The 20,900-nt window shown below is 41.7% G+C and overlaps 1 protein-coding gene across 2 annotated transcripts in view; it reads left to right on the forward strand.

Moving 5' to 3' along the window:
• The window catches only part of TEK (TEK receptor tyrosine kinase), a 104,535-nt gene that overhangs the window by 35,571 nt on the left and 48,064 nt on the right, over window positions 1-20,900 (forward strand). For both annotated transcript variants that reach the window (XM_005904802.2, XM_005904801.3), the window contains exons 2-4: window positions 8,668-8,979; window positions 15,501-15,611; window positions 16,728-16,880. In XM_005904802.2, coding sequence (XP_005904864.1) covers window positions 8,668-8,979; window positions 15,501-15,611; window positions 16,728-16,880 — 576 coding nt within the window. The remainder of the gene's footprint in view (window positions 1-8,667; window positions 8,980-15,500; window positions 15,612-16,727; window positions 16,881-20,900) is intronic.

Raw genomic sequence — 20,900 nt, forward strand, 5'->3', positions numbered from 1 at the left:
GCACCAGGCAATCTCCAAAGTCTTTTCCAGTTTAAACAATCCTAGGTTTGATGGTGCCATGCCTCCTCCAGCCCCAACTTTCAGAATGGAGTTTGCATGTAAGTGTGTGTTTTGTGAAGTTTCACTGTGTGGACGCTCTGTCTATTCCCTGTATAAAATAAAGACTTGCTTGCAAACTGGTGCAAATTCTAATGGTCTAACTAGAACTTGTGATATTTATCCTGAATGGAAAATTCCTGGTGTTCACAGGTGGGGAGAGATGCCATTTCCTCCAGCAGGCAGACGAGGATCCTCTCTGTCTGGGAGGCAAGGGTGGGAAACCGCCATGCTCTTTGGCAAAACTCCTGAGTGAAAACAGTTTGTTGTTAGACACAGCCTACACATATCAAGGATGTCCTTGTCTAACTCCCAACTATGCAGTTAAAAAGCTAGCAGCTTCCTTTGGTTATGTCCAGCCTTGTGCATTTTGGTATCTTCTCATTAATTGCCCAGTATCTTCTTGGAAGGAGCCATGAGGATGAAGTTATTGCTCAGACTTACTACATACATGAAAGGATACTGCAAACAAAGAAAAAAGATTAATGTATTGGAAAGTGCCTGGGAACTGGATTTCTTCAGGAGACACAAAAAGGCAGAGAAGATGCTAAAAATACTTTAACATAGAGTTGCTACATAGAAATGGTGCCAGAAGGTCTTGGAATTCAGGATAAAGAAATTAATGTCTGCTTTAGGGCTTCCCTGGTGGCTCAGATGGTGAAGAATCTGCCTGCAATGCGGGAGACTTGGGTTTGATGCTTGGGTCAGGAAGATACCCTGGAGAAGGGAATGGCAACCCACTACAGTATTCTTGCCTGAAGAATCCCATGGACAGAGAAGTTTTACAGGCTACAGTCCACGGGGTCGCAAAGGGTTGGACACGACTGAGCCACTAACACTTTCACTTTCACTTAGGATAGATTTAAGAAAGAATATTCTAGTGGTGAGTCCTATTAAACATGTATCCATTCTTCAGAATCCTGCTCAGTGGTTTCCCTTTGGGGGAAAACTTTCCTGACTGGTTTCTTGTATTTTTTTTGCTTTGTCCTGGTAATTCCAACTCTCCATCAGGCCAAATGTCACTTCCTCAGGGAGCCTTAGCTGATTTATAAACCATTCCTCCACACCAGCCAAGTTTGGCTAAGTTCACTATTATGCTATCCCAGAGTATAATAATATAATTCTCTTTCATGTACCTGTCATGGTTCCAGTGTTACATTTATTTATGTGATTGGTTTGCATGTCTGTCTTCCACATTTGTCTATTTACATATGAGTTAAGATCAGATCTGTTTTAGTAATTATTGTGTCCTAGGGTCAAGTGCAGTACCTTAGCACTTGGGAAGTACTCAGTAAATTAGTAAATGGATGAATAGATATATAAATAACTTAGAGTATTTTTTTAAAGCTGAAGAAAAGTATTCTTTTCTGGACACCCTAAAAAATACCTAAACTAAAATCCAAACAATTCCACCAACTAATCCTGGATAGTTTTGGGGTTCTCTTTGCTTCTTTGGTTCATTGCCAGGGCCTTGAACTTTGGGCCAAGACCTTTTCATTCATTGCCAATTGCCCGATTTCAAATATACTTTGGCTAAGTTAGTGCTCCTTGCCATTTTAAATATTTAGAATTTTAATATATCTACTGCTTGGAAGGAGTTACAAAGGTGAGGCAACCAAGGAGACTCTGGAAAAAATTGAAGCATAGTCAATACCACACTTCCAAGAAAACATATGGACAGTTGTTCTGCAGACATGGTATCCTATTCCAAACACATGTCAGTGAGACTCCACCCAAAACCACAATTCTGAGGTAAAAAGAAGCACAAGGGAATAGCCTCACTATGCAATAATTTAATGTTCTTTTGCTCTTAGCTGGCAAGTGCTTCAAAGACACGGGAACTGCATTAATCAACAGTTGACTCTGCTGTGATGAACTTGTATGTGAGACAGCAGACTATTTGGAGTCAGTACCTTGTGAGGCGGGGAAATGTATTTTCATTGATATTCATGTTTAACCTTTTCATTTTCTTCATCTGTAATGTGATGACCTTTGAGGTTTTATACATTTTATTTAAGAAAGTTCTTTTTTTTCCCAAATGAAAACTTATGTGGAGCTCAAATGTAAAACAGACAAAAGTTGAGCTGATCAGTGAGCGTATACGTATGTGGGAGTGCCTGGAATGCACTCTCTTGATTTCACCTCCACCTCTCTCAGAAAGTTCTGGAATACCTTCCTTAGAAAATGAGAAATAACAACTCCTTGAAATACAGTTTTAAAAGCATGACTTTGTCACTCTTTTCTAATTCAGTATATTCTTCGATATGGGTGTAGATTTAAGTCCATAATCCTTTCTATGAATGTTTTTAAAGAAAGATTATTTTCCATGTCTTTGATAGTGGGTCATTATTCGAAGTGTCATCCTAAATTAGAAATCAATCTCAGAAAAGAATCAAGGTTATCCTGAAGCAAAAGGGCAGCTTTGTTGTTCGCAAGCTTTACAAACCAGAAACACTTCAGAAGCTACAGTTGGGTGACTAGTAAGTGAGCTGGACAGTCCTTGCAGGCCAGCCACAAGTTTTGGATGATTTGCTGTCGTCCAAGCTTCTCATTAGGGGCTTTGCTGCTGCTGCTGCTGCTAAGTCGCTTCAGTCGTGTCCGACTCTGTGCGACCCCATAGACGGCAGCCCACCAGGCTCCCCCATCCCTGGGATTCTCCAGGCAAGAACACTGGAGTGGGTTGCCATTTCCTTCTCCAATGCATGAACGTGAAAAGTGACAGTAAAGTTGCTCAGTTGTGTCCAACTCTTAGCGACCGCATGGACTCTAGCCCACCAGGCTCCTCCATCCATGGGATTTTCCAGGCAAGAGTACTGGAGTGGGGTGCCATTGACTGCCTAGATCCATTTTATTTTTGTTCCCTGTCAGCCACACCTGGTCCATTTTCTAAGTTCTTTCTTAGGGGATTTCTCTTATTTTTACTTGTCCTTAAGTGATTCTATTTTTTTGCAAAAGCAATACTGAATACACGAAAATCTATATGCAGAAACTAAATTTAAGCAGCATTTTGTGTTTACCACAATGAAATTTAGTGAGAAAATTTTACTGCAGAAGGTTAAAGGCGTTCAGTACAACACACAGAACATATAATGAACAGAACAACATTCTAAGATACTGCTGGGCTTCAACTGTGATGAACAATATTTGTTAACTCAGCAGGCACCCAGTTATGGCAGCAAGTATTTCCTTACAAACATGACACACTTTTTTGCAAATATTGAAAAGTATTTGCAAAATCTTTGCTGAGGGAAAATAGTATCAATCCCCAAAACATGTAAGATGTATGAAATTCCATACACACCTTACTTATAGCAGACTCTTAGCCTTGATTTTTTTTGTTTGTCTTTAAATTATTTATTTTTATTTTGGCTGTGCCAGGTCTCAGTTGTAGCATGAGGGATCTTCAATCTTTGTTGTTTCAGAATGAGAATGAGGAGTCTTTTTTTTTTTTTTTTTGGCAGCATGTGGGTTCTAGTTCCCTGACCAAGGATCAAAGTTGGGCGCCCTGCATTGGGAGCACAGAGTCTTAGCCACTGACCCACCAGGGAAGTCTCTTAGCCTTGCTATTAGTAGAGTAAGTTGAACTAATTAATGAATTTGATCAGACGACTTCAGGCTGTGATTGTGGTGAAACCACCCAAAGCCAGGCTCCAAGCGGACTTGGAGAGGATAGTTTGTGGTAGAAGAAAAGGTGTTGGTGTGGGTACGAACATCCGTGTGAGCCCGGGGGGCTCTGTCTCTTGGCGGTTATTCTCAGGAAAGTACCAGTGGCAGTAGATTCTTGATGGCACCAGTCATGCAGTGGCAGTTACACCTTTCATGGGGCCAGTGGCAGAACCCTTTCAAGAGGCCACAGGCTGCAACTGTACTTGTGGCAGTGGGGCCTCAGCTTCTCTTTTCTCTTTGAAAGTGAAGTTTGGCCACTCTCCTTCTCCCTTTACTTAAATTTTATTTTAATCAATTTTTTTTTCAGTGCTATAGAATGACATCACATTTCCTCTCACCAGTCCGAAGTTGAGAAGGAAAGAAAATGCATTATTTGGATGTAATCCAAAAAGATTTGGCTGTGTGTAGGAATAAATGATGAGAGACATATATATTTCTCTGGTTCTTGATTCCCTTCCAGATGCACCATTTTTAGGGACAAGAAAAAACATTTACATTTTTACATTTATTTTTTGGCATGTAGGTAATGTTCAAATGGTTCAAAAGTCAGTCTGCATTAAGTGTACAGTGAAAAGTTTTCTTTGCATCATTGTCCCCCAGTGACCGCATTTTCCCCAATGGGTCACCCTTATTTTTAGCTTCATGAATCACCTTCCTGAAATTCTCTAGATCTATACAAACAAGAAAAAATATAGGTTCTTATTTTAAGAAAGACAGATGATTTTTAAAATTCATTCCAGCAACCTGGTAAGTACTTCTTCCCATATCTAAAGCTCATATACACATTTCTTCTGCTATTTTATGGTAAATGGCAGTACAAAGGACAGAGAATCACAGGTGGAAGAGAGCTTCCTGTAACTGACATGCTGAAGAAGGGTAGCAATGTGTAGTCAAATCCAGACTCTCAGTGTATACAATTTCCCTTTCTTTCCCTTTCTGAAAGTAATGGGAGAGAGCCGGGAGGAGCAAAAGGAAAAAGAAACTAGACCCATACCTAGAAACGATTTGCAGATGCAGTGTGGTTGTCTTTTCAAATCAGCTGCCTTTTCTATTATTTCCTAAAGTCATTAAATAAACCATGGCCCGTGCTGACCCAGTTTGGTGAGTTCAGAGCAGAGCCCTTGATTTTGGCAAAGCATTCAACTGGCCCTAGAAATGAGCCAGGATCTCATTGGAGCTGAAAGAATTACTGTGCTTCTTTCCTCCTGAGGACTCTCTCTGGGAGTAAATCTGGAATGAGTGAGTGTGGGAGAAGAGGTGGCACTTGCTGGGAGCAGGGCTGTGTGTGCGTGTGGAAGGGCAGCTGTTCCCTGGTGTTATTTTGGAGGCTGCAATTCCCCTCCTAGGTTTGCTAGCTCATCCTCTCTTGTGATACTTTTCTTATCCTAACCTCTGTTCCCGCTCTTGAAATCTTAAACCAATGAGGCTAGAAGCAAGATAGATGCTTGAGGGTCAGGCTTGGACAATCCATTCTAGTCAAGTTTTCTACCCTCAGTGTGTTGAGTTAACCTTACAAGAAAAAAATTACAGCACCAACTCCTACTTACGTTAAGACTTGACTTTGAAATTCTTCCTAGAGAGTCAGATTAAAATGTATCTCCTAGTAGAATCATCCTTAAAACATCACTGCATATATCAAACATTGGCAAACTCCATTGAAAAAAATTATATGAGGACTTCATGGCAGGCACAGAGCTTGGCATGAGTAGGTCTTGTAGATGAATAGCTACTCCAAATCCTCAGCAATGATTGACCACCTTTCTATGGTATTTTGTAAAAACATAACATCTACTTCCCCACCCCCATGAGCTCAGTAATTATCAAAAGGGTCTTTTTCCTTTTTTTCAAAACAGTCTTTTAAATGTGGGCAAGGAGTCAGTTTAGACTCAGAAGAGCACTTTCAATAATTAAAAAAAAAAAAATGAAACATGGTTGATTTACAGCATTGTGTTATTTTTGCTGTATAGCAAAATGATCCAGTTATACATCTATATGTTCTTTTTCATTTCTTTTCCATTATGGTTTATCGTGAAATGCTGAGTATAGTTCCCTGTGCTATACCATAGGACCTTGTTGTGTATCCATCCTATGTGTGTTAGCTTGCGTCTGCTAACCGCAGTGTCCCACTTCATCCCTCCCCTGCCCCTCTCCCCCTTGGTGACCACAAGTCTGTTCCCTACATCTGTGAGTCTGTTTCTATTTCAGAGATAGCTTCATTTGTGTTATGTTATAGATTCCACCTATAAGTGGTATTATGTGCTATTTGTCTTTCTGGTTTACTTCGCGTAGGATGATAATCTCTAGGTCCACTGGTGTTGCTATAAATGGCATTATTTCATTATTATGGTTAATTAATAGTCCATGGTGTGTGTGTGTGTGTGTATATATATATATATATATATATATATATATATATCATATCTTCTTTATCCATTCATCTGTCAATGGACATTTAGATTATTTCCATGTCTTGGCTATTATAAATAGAAGAAAACTTTCCTTTTTAACCTCATTTTTCTGAAAGTGGGAACCAAGTGAATTGGTGAGATTGAATAAGTCAGATCAGGTATAAAATTTGTCCATCTGTCCATTCATCCATTTATCCAACAGATGCTCATTAAGTCTTATCATCTAGGAAAAGAGAGACCAAGTAAAATAATCCCAGATTTTGGTAATCTTTATGAAGGAAACAAATAGAAGGCTGTACTGTGGGTAGTGGGATGAGAGTGTGTAGATAGTATAGATAAGATAGGTAAAGAAGACCTCCAAGAGATAGGCATTAAGTTCAGACCCCAAAGGATGAGGAAAGTTAGCCTTGTGAAGAGTGAAAAAGAGCATTCCAGGCACAGGGGTCACCATGTCCAAAGGCTTTGGGGTACAAAAGGCCGCAGTACAGCTAAGGAACTGAAAGACCAGTGAGAATTTGAATTCCAGCTCTGACCTGGAATAAGCTACTCAATCTTTTGCACCCTCATTTCTTTATATTTGAAAATGAGATAGTAGGCACATACCTCCTGGGGTTGTTGGGAGAATTTGATGACTATTAAATGAGATAACACATAACCTACTTGAATCCCTTTCCATCTACACAAAGATCTCTGGGACGCCACTAGACCCTTGTAAGCTGATGTGTTTGACCTGTCTAGTCTCCTGATCATTTTATATAGACTTGAGAATCAATCATCACTGGAGCCAAAAAACATCCTCCATCCCTGGTGTTTCCACATTCACCAAGAAGAGAGACTAGGCAAGATTCCATTGGCTTATCTTAGAAACTTTGGAAATGAGAATAGAAAGGGAGAGGGAAAGAGGAAGAAGGAGAGCAAGAAAGTAAAATGAGAGGGTTTTCTTTTTGTGAATGCGCGTTATCACTATTTTGAAAGTCAGGTAGAATTTTGTTTTTACATTTGGGGAGATTTGAGGTTTGGGATGAGGTGTTCAGAAAACAGAATAAAGAGAAATGAAATAATCATCATTGAGTACCCCATATATTACAGACACAGTTCTTGGAAGTTTATGTACTTTATTTCATTTAATCTTTACAAGAATCCTGCAAGACAGGTCTTTGTCATCGTTCAGTCAGTCAGTCGTGTCTGAATCTTTGTGACCCCATGGACGGCAGCACGCCAGGCTTCCCTGTCCTTCCATCTCTTGGAGCTTGCTCAAACTCATGTCCATCGAGTCAGTGATGCCATCCAACCATCTTGTTGTCCTCTGCCATCCCTTTCTTCTCCTGCTTTCAATCTTTCCCAGCATCAGGTCTTTTCTAATGAGTTGGCTCTTTACATCAGGTAGCCAAAATATTGGAGTTTCAGCTTTAACTTCCAATGAATATTCAGGACTGATTTCCTTTAGGATTGACTGGTGTGATCTTTTTGCTGTCAAAGGGACTCTCAAGAGTCTTCTCCAATACCACAGTTCAAAAGCATCAATTCTTTGGCACTCAGCCTTCTTTATGGTCCAGCCCACATCCATACATGACTACTGGAAAAACCATAGTTTTGACTATACAGACCTTTGTTGGCAAAGTGGTATCTCTGCTTCTTAATACACTGTCTACATTTGTCAAAGATGAGGCTCAGGGGGAAATGCAAAGTTCACTCCATTCCCCTTCACCTTGTAGAATTTATTATGGAATCAGACAATACCTTGCTAATGATGAGAGTCTATAAAGTTAGCATATGGTGTATGTAATTGACATACTTCTTTAGAATACTTTACTACTGGGATGTGTGCCAAGTCTCTTCAGTCATGTCTGACTCTTTGCAACCCTATAGACTGCAGCCCTCCTGTGGACTGTCTGTCCATGGGATTTTCCAGGCAAGAAAACTGGAGTGGGTTGCCATGCCCTCCTCCAGTGGATCTTCCCACTGGTTTTCTCAAGGATTTAACCATTGTCTCTTACGTCTCCTGCATTGGCAAGAAGGTTCTTCACCACTAGCCCACCTGGGAAGCCCCATTTATTGGGATAGAACCACAGTATCACTAATTGATTAATAATTATCATAAATAGCATAAATAGTAATTATTAATGATAGTTGATAATAAAAATGATAAAGCCATTATCCTGAATCTGTCTCAACACTTACTGAATATTTAACTATGTCTCAGGCACTGCAGTGGTAAAGATACCTTGTGCACAGCTTGTTTGGGGAATGGAGAATGAGTAACAGTCCATTACAGTGCGGTGGGGTAAGAGTGGTTAGCAGGGTCTAGGTGACAAGGAGTTTTGATGCCATAAGAGTTTCAGATTTCGTCCAATGGAAGATAAGCACATGGTCAGAGTAGAATTTTAGAAAGACTGTTCACACAGTTATTCTTAGACAAAGCTTTGTGAAACCACCTTATCCTGTGGGGCCATGTTAATAACCTTCCTTATACATTATGTTCCCTCCTTCCTTTTAGCAACAGTGGATGGTGCCATGGACCTGATCCTGATCAATTCCCTACCTCTTGTATCTGATGCTGAGACATCCCTCACTTGCATTGCCTCTGGATGGCGTCCCCATGAGCCCATCACCATTGGAAGGGACTTTGAAGCCTTAATGAACCAGCACCAGGATCCACTGGAAGTGACTCAAGACGCGACCAGAGAATGGGCTAAAAAAGTTGTTTGGAAGAGAGAAAAGGCTAGTAAAATCAATGGTGCTTATTTCTGTGAAGGGCGAGTTCGAGGACAGGCAATAAGGATACGGACCATGAAGATGCGCCAACAAGGTAACATGCCTCTTAGTTGTGAGCAGATGAGGTCTACTGAGACACACACCTGCCTCTTGTCTTGGCAGCTGCTCACTCAGGCTGGGCACGAGCCCCCTGAGTGTGGAGTTTGAAGACCTTGTCTGCCTCTTTCCAAGAGTTACTGTCTCTAGTGTACAGAGCATTAGTGATAAGAGCTAATCCAGTCCAGCTCCCTCATATACACTCCTTTCACTAGACATTGTGCCTAGCTTATGAAATGAAATGAAAATATACATCACATGTTCTACTGAGGACTCCATGGTCCTCACGGAGACCTGGACATGTTACATGTATATGATATGATTCATAGCAATGAAGACAGCTGTCCACTGCCAGCTCAGTTTAATTGGTTACTTGGTGTATTAGTTATCTATTGACACAGTAATTATGTGTAACACACAGCTGAAATCACAGTGGCATACTACAATCAACAGTCCAAGGTTGTGTGTTTAAGTCAGCTGGCTTGATGCAGTGGCTCTGCTGGTCTTGATTGGGTGGCTTTCTCAAGTGTATGGATGTTGGCTGGCTGTAGGTTTATCAGGCTGGCGTTGCTTGGGCTTCCTTGGCTCTGTTCCAGTTGACTGTTAATCTGTTAACAAGCTAACCCAGGTATATTCTCACGGAGACGGCAGGGTACAAGACAGCAAGTGGAAACATACAGGGTTTCTTGAAACCTAGCCTCAGTACTGTACGCCCTCACTTTTGTCTCATTTTATTATCCAAAGCAAGTCAAAGAGTCGAGCTAAAGTCCAGATGGGGGGCACTACACAGTTAAACAGCCAAGAGTTTGGTTACAAGGGGGGATGAAGAATTGGGACCCTTTTTATAGGCTGCCATTCTTGTTAAATAGTGGTTTAATTTTAGCAGTTGAGACGGAGGATGTCGAGAGCCTTCTTATGGCTGATCCACGTTGATGTTTGACAGAAACCAACCAAAATGCTGTAGAGCATTATCCTTCAATTGAAAATAAATAAATTTGATTATATAAAAAAGGAAGAGTGTTACTCCTTGCTGTGCCTCGCAAGGCAGTGATGTGGTGGAAGTGGGGCAACCAGAGAAAAATGGAAGTGAGTACAAGTTGTATCTTTGGGCCAGTCCACCAAACTCATGGCAGGAGGAGATGTCATTGTAAACATCGTTTAATGACTCTGTTCTGCCCTAAGGCAGCAAGATTTTAAGATCAAAGTGATAAAACCATTATTCATCAAAAATGAGGGAAAAGGCTTTCTTAGCAAAACCCTAACATTCACCTTTAAGTGACACCAGGCGAGTGGGAAAAATGCACAACAGAAATTCCCAGGAATGCGGCTCTCCAGTGAGGGAAGAGAGGTTGAACAAAGGGATGTGAGGTGTGCCAAAGCTATCATGGCTGAAGTCGACTGTTATTCTTCAAATGTGGCATCTGGGATTTGACTTGTATTAAGAGTTATGTCCTTCTGCGGATGTGTCCACATTCTGAACAAAGATGATCTGAGATTTGTGCCCCAGTGGCCTCACAGCAATGAAATGTGAAATGCCTTTTCTGGGCTGTCTTGGAAATGTATAAATAGGAAACCATAGAGCGTATTAAACCAAAACATTGGGAGTCTAAAAACAATTATAATGATCCCTCCAAAGTGAGAGTCCAGGTCAGCACTGGTAAGGATAGTTTAAATTCAGTTAAATGAGGCTAAGGCAGGCATAGATAGTGACAAACAGTGGGGAGAAAGTGGTTTTTTAGACTCACATTCACCTGAGTTTAATTAGTTTTCTACTACTTACCAGTTGTATGACCTTAGCGAGTTATTCAACTTCTATTGGTCTCATTTTTAATCATCTGTGAAATGGGTATATCTTCAAAAGTGTCTTGGGTTTTAAATAAGAATAAGATGGTACATGCGAGAAGCCAGCTCCCATGAGTGTAAGATTCGATTTACATAGTAGCTATGTTCCTGAAAGCCCGTGTAAAGTGAGATATTGCAGAACGATTTACATAATAATAACAATAGCCATTTGTAAGTGGTGGGAAAGGGATTTGCTGCCAAGCAGTCTGGCTTCAGAGCCTGTGTTGTACTACCCTTTCCATATCACCCTCACTTAAGGTTAACAGCCCTCCCCCAGTCTGAGCACTTGTTTTGTAAAGTAGGACAACTCTAACGGAAACCCCAAAAAGCAACCTAGAGCACAGAGACATGGGGGTGAAGGTCAGCCAGACATGGGTTTGAGCCTAGCTCTGCAAGTGCTGGTATAACCCAGCGCAAGTTACTTAACTGAAATCGTAGTTTGTTCATTTGAAAAATAAATGGAGATAGAGACTTTACCACATACATTTGAGGATCAAATGCAACCGCCAGCATTATCTGGCTTACACTAGATGTTCAATAATTATCGTTATTTAGTGCCTTGGAATGAGCAATAATTTAGTGGAACTGTTACTTTTCCCATTCAATTATGGAAGATTTTAATATCAGCTGTCGACATAATTGTGGAGGTTTAGACAAAATAGAAAAATAGGTAGTATGTTCTCTCCTGTATTTGAATAACATCATATCAGGCTGTTGAACTGATTTTCTTTGATTGACCATCCAATGGCTGAAATATGTTGCAAGGAAAGTGATATCTTTTATGGTGAGTCAAGAAAACCTCCAACACTATGTCTTCATGACACTATTAATTCACTACTAAAACTTCTTGGGAACTCAGGAGCGCCTGCCTAGGGACACAGGAGGATAGGATAAACACCACTATATTCCTGCTTGCTGCTGACTCGTGTATCTGGGGAGGAAGTGGAAAATCCATTTGAGATGTGGCAAAACACGGCTTAAATTGGCTCACGTAGTCCAAAGAGCCGAATGGCAGAAGGATTTTTTTTGTTTGTTCTATCAATGGCATCATCTGAAAAAGTCAAAAGCAGTTTGTTCAAACCTCCCTGAAAATTGCATTTGCGGGTAGGGAAGTATAAATGAAGTTTGAAACACTTTCACATCTAAAAATCTGTTTCAGAGTGTTCTATCAGAGGACAGCTATGTTATTTTTCTTCCTATTTTCATTTGAGAAATAGCTTTAAGAACATGCAGTTTCCCAAACATGATTTATGAAGTTGACAGATTTGCCATTTGTATCTGAATAACTCAAATGAACATGTTAAAAATATAAAGAAAATAGAAAAATTGGAAATCAGATTCTTTTATGTATTCTTTCCACAAGTATCCTTAAGCCTCTATTTGAGCCACACATGGGAGGCTCACTGATGTTAACATTTCTTAAATACTATGTGCCTAACATCTCCCTAGCAACTTTTTATACACATTGCTGTGTAATTGAATCATTAGCAGATGCATATCTGATGAGAACCATTATGATTTTCTATTAATAGATAAGCATTGTAACTTAGAAGCATTTACATACCTGGTTCCCTTTATTAGACCTGGGAAGATGTACTGTGGCCAGATCCCAGAACCAAGGCCCTAACCACCACCCTGCACTGCCTTCCAAAACCACCATGAGCCTGCCCTCCTGGAATGCCCAGTCCAGTAGGAGAGATACACTTTGCGTGAGGCTGTAACTGGGAAGGGCAGAGCATGTGGGAAGACAGTACTAGGGCAGTTAACCTGGATTCCTGGATGTGAGAGTTGGACTGTGAAGAAAGCTGAGCGCCAAGAATTGATGCTTTTAAACTGTGGGGTTGGAGAAGACTCTTGAGAGTCCCTTGGACGGCAAGGAGATCCAACCAGTTCTTCCTAAAGGCGATCATTGGAAGGACTGATGTTGAAGCTGAAACTCCAGTACTTCCAATGTACACTCAAAGGAGTCCTGGGTGTTCATTGGAAGGACTGATGTTGAAGCTGAAACTCCAGTACTTTGGCCACCTGATGCGAAGAGCTGACTCATTTGAAAAGACACTGATGCTGGGAAAGATTGAGGGCAGGAGGAGAAGGGGACGACAGAGCATGAGATGGTTGGATGGCATCACTGACTCAATGGACATGGGTTTGGGTAGACTCCGGGAGTTGGTGATGGACAGGGAGGCCTGGCATGCTGTGGTTCATGGGGTTGCAAAGAGTCAGACATGACTGAGTAACTGAACTGAACTGAACTGAACTGAACCTGGATTCTAGGATTCTGGAAGGCCCTTGGAAAAAGTGATGTCTCAATGGAGACTGCTGAATAAGTAGGACTTGGTGAGACACAGGGAAAGGGAAGAGAAGGGAAGAAGTGGATGTGAGTGATCACGTGGTCTGTTTGTAGCACTGAGCACAGTTCTGAATGGCTGGAAGTGAGAAGTAAGGACATGCGCCTAGGGGAGGATGATTCTGAAGGGCTGATGTCTGGAACAAGGCTGGAGGTCTTAAGTGTGTGTCTCAACTTTCACACTTACTCATGGTCAGGAGGCCTTCAAGAAGGGGCTTAGTCACCCTTAACTCCACCACCCACATGATAGATGTGGATATCTTGTCTTCATAGGGCTGTTAGGTAATTACTCAAAATAATAATGGACATAAAATGAAAGATGTTTCCCATAGATGAAAAATAATTGAGCTAAGTTTCAGTTGTCTCCTTCAATTTAACGATAAATAAACACTAAGAGTAATAATGTCATTTTACTACCTTATAGTTTCTTCTCCACTCCTTAAGAAATAAGTGAATTATATTCTTGGGTAAGGTCTTTGAGTTAATTAACCAATCCAAATGGTCCCGAGCAAGTCATCTTCTAATGTAGGCATCAGTAATTTCATTTTAAAAATAAAATGTTGGGCACTTCCTTGAAGTTCAGTGGTTAAGACTCCACATTGCTAACACAGGGGGTGCAGGTTCGATCCCTGGTCAAGGAACTAAGATCCCACATGCCATGCAGTGTGATCAAAAGATAAAGAATAAATAAATACTTCTTTAAAAAAAAAAAAAAAGTCCTAGGAGAGGCCTCTGGAACCGAACTACCTACTTCAAATCCTGGCTGTCCCGTGAACTTGCTGTGTAATCTTGAAGAGAATTCTTAACCTCTCTGTACCTTGATTTCCTCATTTGTAAAATTAGGATAATTGTAGTACCTATCTCCTGGAGATATTATGAAAATTAAATATGTGCAAGGTTCTTAGAACAATGCCTGGTTCATAGGAGCTTATTGTTTTCATGATCCGGTCAAGTCACACGATTATCTGACTATGTGTAAAGTTTGAGCCAGATTCTGGTGTCATCAGGAAGCCCAAGTTGCAAGGTTGGCTTGTGGATGCCCCTCATTAGTCCTCAGCAAAGATCCGTCAGCCTAGAGCCATGAAGGCAGGAGGTGGCAGGCTGCACGGCAGGAGAACACTGCCGTGTGACTGTGTTCAGATCCTCACAAAACAGGGAGCTTAAAAGGCACAAAGTCTGAAATAATAAAGAACCACAGAACGGGCAGAAAGAACAACCACACTGGAGTTGAGCCGAAGGGGGAATCTCGGTTCCCTTTCAGAATACAATGCTGAGTGAGAAGTCCCACGGTTAGCTAAACAATCCTCACACAAAGGAGCAGAAAATATAAACAAACCACAGAGAAAGGAACAACAGCATGAAATGGTCACAAAAATTCTCACAGGAACCGAAGGGCATGTCGCAGAGAGTACGAGCCACTTGGGTGAGGTTGCGAAATGAAGCTTCTAGTCAGGAGACAGGGAGCCCTGGAAAGTGGCCCCCGGGGTCCCCTGTCTGCCTTCCCCAGCACTCGTGGCCACACCGCACATGTCAGCACAGCAGCGTGGCCTTCATTTATGTTTGGGAAGGATCCTGACCTCTTCTAAGCACCCAGGGCTTTGACATACATCATTTAATGTTCATGTTTGTTGTTGTTTAGTCGCTGTTTAGTCTCTTCGTCATGTCTGATTCTTTTGCAACCCCATGAACTGTAGCCCTCCAGGCTCCTCTGTTCATGGAATTTTCCAGACTAGAATACTGGAGTGGGTAGCCACTTCCTCCTCCAGGGGATCTTCCCAACCCAGGGATTGAACCCACATCTGCTGCATTGGCAGGCAGACTTTACCACTACGCCACCTTGGAAGCCCTTTAATGTTCCTAACAACTGTTTAAGGCAAATACTTTTACTTCCAAATTACAGATGAGGAAGCTGAGGTGTTCAGAGGTGAAGTAACGGGGTCAAAGAGGTTCAGAAATTGGCAGAGGGTGACCTTAAGCCCAGGACTGTCTGGTTCCAGTGCTCACAGTGCTCTTTGATCTATACCATTCTCCCTCTGGGTCCACATTCATCACCATCTGCCCCACAGCATCTCTGTGGGAGTCTTGCAGAGTGCCATGCCTGGGTTGGCAGGTACTAAGGAAAGCAAGAAGATGTACCTAAAGCCCAGGTGCTTTTGAGCATAGTGCAGAGGCATCGTGTGCCTTCACAGGGTAGCTCTCTAAGCTAACATGAAAATCCCCTGACTCCTGCCAAGTCCCGGATCTCATCCTCTGATTCAAGTTTCAGTTGTTCCTGGGGAAGCTATGTAACCTCATTTTCTCATTTGGCTTTTTTCTCTCTCTTTTAATAGCTTCCTTTCTACCAGCTACTTTAACTATGACTGTGGACAGGGGAGATAATGTGAACATATCTTTCAAAAAGGTATTGATTAAAGAAGAAGACGCAGTGATTTACAAAAATGGTGAGTCCATATGTTTTGTTTCATTCCCGCACTGTTGTGTAAGGCAACAGACAGCCAAGCAATATTGGGTCATTATCTCATGCCAGTCTGGGGGGGCAGATGTTTGAAGTCAAGCTGCTCAGTGAAAATGTTAGTTGCTCAGTCCTGTCCGACTCTTTGCAACCCCATGGACTATAGCCCACGAGGCTCCTCTGTCCGTGGAATTCTGTAGGCAAGAATACTGGAGTGAGTAGCTATTCCCTTCTCCAGGGGATCTTCCTGACCCAGGGATCGATCCCTGTTCTCCTGCACTGAAGGCAGATTCTTTACTGTCTGAGCCACCAAGAAGCTCAAACAAATTCTATGATAGAAGCTGTCTTAGGTAACACGTTTGGTTACTTAAGTAAATTAAGTAAAATGGAGATTTACATACATATGTGAAATGCACCTACAGTGTATTGGGTTAGCCAAAAAGTTCATCTTTTCCATAAGATGCTATGGGAATATGCAACATGAACTATGAATGTTCAACAAAATTCCATCATGATGGAATCTTGGGGTCTCCAATTCTGCCATGTGATATGTGACACTGTTTGATTGCAAGGCTAAGGGAAAGGGCAGAGTGAACCTGGAACGCCAGTTGGTGGTGATTCTGGGGTCTAACTGTGCAATGCAAATCTGTCTGTGTCCAACTACTATTTGGCAGCATCTGGTGGCAATTGTCTCATGCAGCTGAGATATTGATGGGGACTAGTCTAAGCTCTGTGTATAGGTGAGGCTTACAGATGGGAGTAGTAATTCTAGGTGTCTCTTAATTGATTGGTTGGCAAGGTTACCTGACATTTCCCCAGGTTTGCCTAGTTGCCTCTCCCTGCGGAAGATAAGAACGTTAGGCTACCCTCATCTTCATGTGTTCAGTGGTGGACCTCAGAGACTAAGCTGTCTACTCCAACACCATCCCTTTCTCGAGTTTTGGGAGAGCATTCAATAGCAACCTTTTCATTCTTCTCCCACATCTGATATGCTTGAGCACATTTTCTATATCAGGTCAGGGAAAGCTGATCAAGTGGAGGGGCTAGACAAGGGAACAGGAGTGTGTGAGGGTGACCCATGGCTCTTCACTCTTCTCCCTTACAGGTTCCTTCATCCACTCGGTGCCCCGGCACGAAGTCCCTGACATTTTGGAAGTGCAAGTGCCTCACGCTCAGCCCCAGGATGCTGGCGTGTACTCGGCCAGGTACATAGGAGGAAACCTCTTCACCTCAGCCTTCACCAGGCTCATAGTCCGGAGTAAGTGACGGTGTAGCTGTTACAATTTTGAGTTGTGAGTAACCAAAACTGACTCTGGATACTTAAGCAAAAACTGGGATGACTTGGAAGTATACTAAAGACTCTTAAAAACTGATTTAAAGGCTGACAAGCAAGTTCCAGAAAATATCTTCCAGGGAGGATCTGCAGCTCAGCACTGCAGTGTGGGAGGGTGCTACCATTACCCTAACTTAGCTTCAGTGATGTTTCACTTACTTCTAAATGTTAAACTCTCAGGATAAAGAGTCAGATTGGTCTAAATATTTGTCAGGTGTCTACCTGCCTAGACCAAGGAGTTATAGATGGGGGTGGAGCCGCATATTACAGCGAGGGCACTAGGGCCTCACACTTGAATAGCAGCAGTTTCCTCAGACAAAATGGGAATCCCTCTGAGCTGGACAGTCCCCCCAAAAGGTGTCTGCTACTGGGAGAAGAGTTAGGCCTTCTGGGTTAGTCTGCTGCTGCTACTGCTAAGTCGTGTCAGTTGTGTCTGACTCTGTGCGACCCCATAGACGGCAGCCCACCAGGCTCCCCCGTCCCTGGGATTCTCCAGGCAAGAACACTGGAGTGGGTTGCCATTTCCTTCTCCAATGCATGAAACTGAAAAGTGAAAGTGAAGTCGCTCCGTCATGTCCGACTCTTCGTGACCCCATGGCCTGCAGCCCACCAGGCTCCTCTGTCCATGGGATTTTCCAGGCAAGAGTACTGGAGTAGGGTGCCATTGCTTTCTCCAAGTTAAAACACTAAGTCCCCTATAAATCACACACTTTTGAGATCATTTAACTCCAAAATGTGTTTTCTGTTTTCAGGTTTGAAAAATGTGAGTATTAGAACTAGTGAAAATGTTTTCCCCCTATTATAGCTATCAAGGTAGAGAGTAACTATCACCAGTCATTTTTACCAAAAATTGATCTATAGAAAGCAAAAAACTTGCCCTGAGTTTTCCCCAGTTGTGTTAGGTGTTCATGATATGAAATGTTCAGGCCTTCGGGTCTAAGTATTCTGACAGGGATGCCTTGTCATTCCTCTAATGATCAGCACCCTAATTCATGCAAGTACTCGTTTTGCTTTGCATTATATTCATGCATTCATTCATTCAACAAATCTGTGTGGATTATAAGTCTCTGCCAAGCATTATGTTGGTGTTGAGAATACAAAGATAATAAGATGACTGACTGTCCCTCAGGTAATTCTCAAGCAGAGCAGGTACATACATAAATAGATAAACAGGTATTGCAGTATGACAATAGACCTATGAAAAGTGTGGGTCATCTAGTTTGGGCAAATAAAATCCCCTTTCATTCATCTCCTTTCTTTGAGAATCTGAATGGCAAGGACACAATTTGCATTCACTTCATTAAGATGGGCTCTCCAGCTTGATATTGAAACTCCAACTAAAAATCTTAATTTATCTACTTAAATGATTGTAATATGTAGTGGAACTATATATAACTTTGTTCTATATTTTCCAAGTCTCATGTAAATGTGTTATCATACTTTTATAACTTAAAAAAATTTTTTTTAATAAAAAGATGGTCTCTCCAATGTGATATAGCACCATGTTCCATGCTCAGAATCAGGGATAAATTGGCAAATTTCATAACAATATCAGAAACATCAGATATTGATACATGGTAAAAGGTTTAAAGCTTTTTTTTCTTTAACATCAGAGCAAATAAGATTTAGCATAGTTTAGAATTTAAAATTCTCCTGAACTTTTAAGATAAAAGACTTCGAACACATTTTGATCTCCAACTTGTCTCCTTTTTAGACTGTCAGAAGCACATTTATTTTCTTTTGCTCTCATTTCAGTAAAACTGTTGGAAAAGCACTGCTAATACCTAAAATCATTCTAACAAAGTTTGAGCTGGGTCACAACCATCCCATTTAAAAGTACTTTTCCCTACTTGGAGCTTCCCTGGTGGCTCAGACAATACAGAATCTGCCTGCAATGTAGGAGACCTGGATTCAATCCCTGGGTTGAGAAGATCCCCTGGAGAAGGAAATGGCAACTCACTCCAGAATTCTTGCCTGAAGAATTCCATGGACAGAGGAACCTGGCAGACTCCAGTCCCTGGAACCTCAGAGTCTGACACGACTGAATGACTAACACTTTCCCTGCTTGGCCTCTTTTATGTTTACTAAGAAATGAGGTACAGTTGAAGGCACTTGTCCATTTCTCATAACTAGAATATCTTTTCAGGTAAATTTGAACCCTAGGAATCAGTTCAGTTCAGTTGCTCAGTCATGTCCAACTCTTTGCGACCCCATGGACTGCCGCACGCCAGGCCTCCCTGTCCATTACCAACTCCTGGAGTTTATTCAAACTCATGTTCATTGAGTCGGTGATGCCATTCAACCATCTCATCCTCTGTCGTCCCCTTCTTCTCTTGACTTCAATCTTTCCCAGCATCAGGGTCTTTTCAAATGAGTCAGCTCTTCGCATCAGGGGGCCAAAGTATTGGAGTTTCGGCTTCACCATCAGTCCTTCCAATGAACATTCAGGACTGATTTCCTTTAAGGTGGACTGGTTGGATCTCCTTGCAGTCCAAGGAGCTCTCAAGAGTCTTCTCCAACACCACAGTTCAAAAGCATCAATTCTTTGACATTTAGCTTTCTTTATAGTCCAACTCTCACATCCATACATGACCACTGGAAAAACCATAGCCTTGGCTAGATGGACCTTTGTTAGCAAAGTAATGTCTCTGCTTTTTAATATGCTGTCTAGGTTGGTCATAACTTTTCTTCCAAGGACTAAGCGTCTTTTAATTTCATGGCTGCAGTCACCATCTACAGTGATTTTGGAGCCCCCAAAAATAAAGTCTGTCACTGTTTCCACCGTTTCTCTATTTGCCATGAATTGATGGGACTGGATCTTTGTTTTCTGAATGTTGAGCTTAAAACCAACTTTTTCACTCTCCTCTTTCACTTTCATCAAGAGGCTCTTTAGTTCTTCACCTTCTGCCATAAGTGTGGTATTCTGTCATAAAGACTGAGTATTAAAAATCAAACTGGTTATACTTACAGGGTTTCTTTTCAGCATAAATTCTCTCCATGGCAGTGTAGCAGATTCACTTTGCTGTACAGTGGAAACTAACACAACCCTGTAAAGCAACTGTACTCCAATATAGTTTTTTTTTTTTAAGATTTTTTGAAAACATTAAGATTGTAAGATTTATCTTTGGATGCCATGGATCTATAGTCTCCTAAAACACAAAACCTTTTTATATTTTGAAGAAAATCACAGAGGCCTAACTGCATACTTGGAGAAGGAAATGGCAACCCACTCCAGTATGCTTGCCTGGGAAATCCCATGAACAGAGGAGCCTGACAGGCTACAGTCCATGGGGTCGCAAGAGTCGGACACGACTGAGTGACTAAAAGACAACGAATTGCGTACTTGTTGCTTATCAAGGAACTCTTTTCCTGCCTTCATCCCGGGGAGATCACCCCATTTATCTCCTCAAGCTTAATCCTTTTCTCTTTCCCAGGATTAAGAGTGAAACTGTGACAGGTCTACAGATTGGTACACGGGTTACTGTGACAGGAGACCCACTTTTATCCCAGGGTTCTGTCAGCGTTAGTTTTCAGCGTCTGAAGATAATCCGGGGTCTGGCTTTTAAGAAATCACTGATTGTGTAGGATTTTCCCCTTTATACATGAAGGCATGTAAACACTAGCTTTGAGACATTTTGTAGCTTTATCTGTTAGGTGGTTGCCTGTCAGACTGGGTCTGTGTTGACAGTCTTACTGATTATTCTAGAGAAAATACTGATAACCAGGAGTTCTTGCCAAAAATATTATAAGCCGTTGGCACAGGTCCACGTTTACCACTGTGAGACTCATATTCAGGGACAAAGACATTAGTTCCTTTCAGAAGAAAAATTAAACTAAATTCCTGACCACAAAAGGTCACCCCACCCCACTCCCCCTGACTTTTCCTTATGTTAGAAGGTATCCTTGGGTCTAATTAACAATCTCAGATCGCCAGGCACTGAAGTG

Source organism: Bos mutus, chromosome 8 (assembly GCF_027580195.1).
Source record: "Bos mutus isolate GX-2022 chromosome 8, NWIPB_WYAK_1.1, whole genome shotgun sequence".
Taxonomy (NCBI): Eukaryota; Metazoa; Chordata; class Mammalia; order Artiodactyla; family Bovidae; genus Bos; species Bos mutus.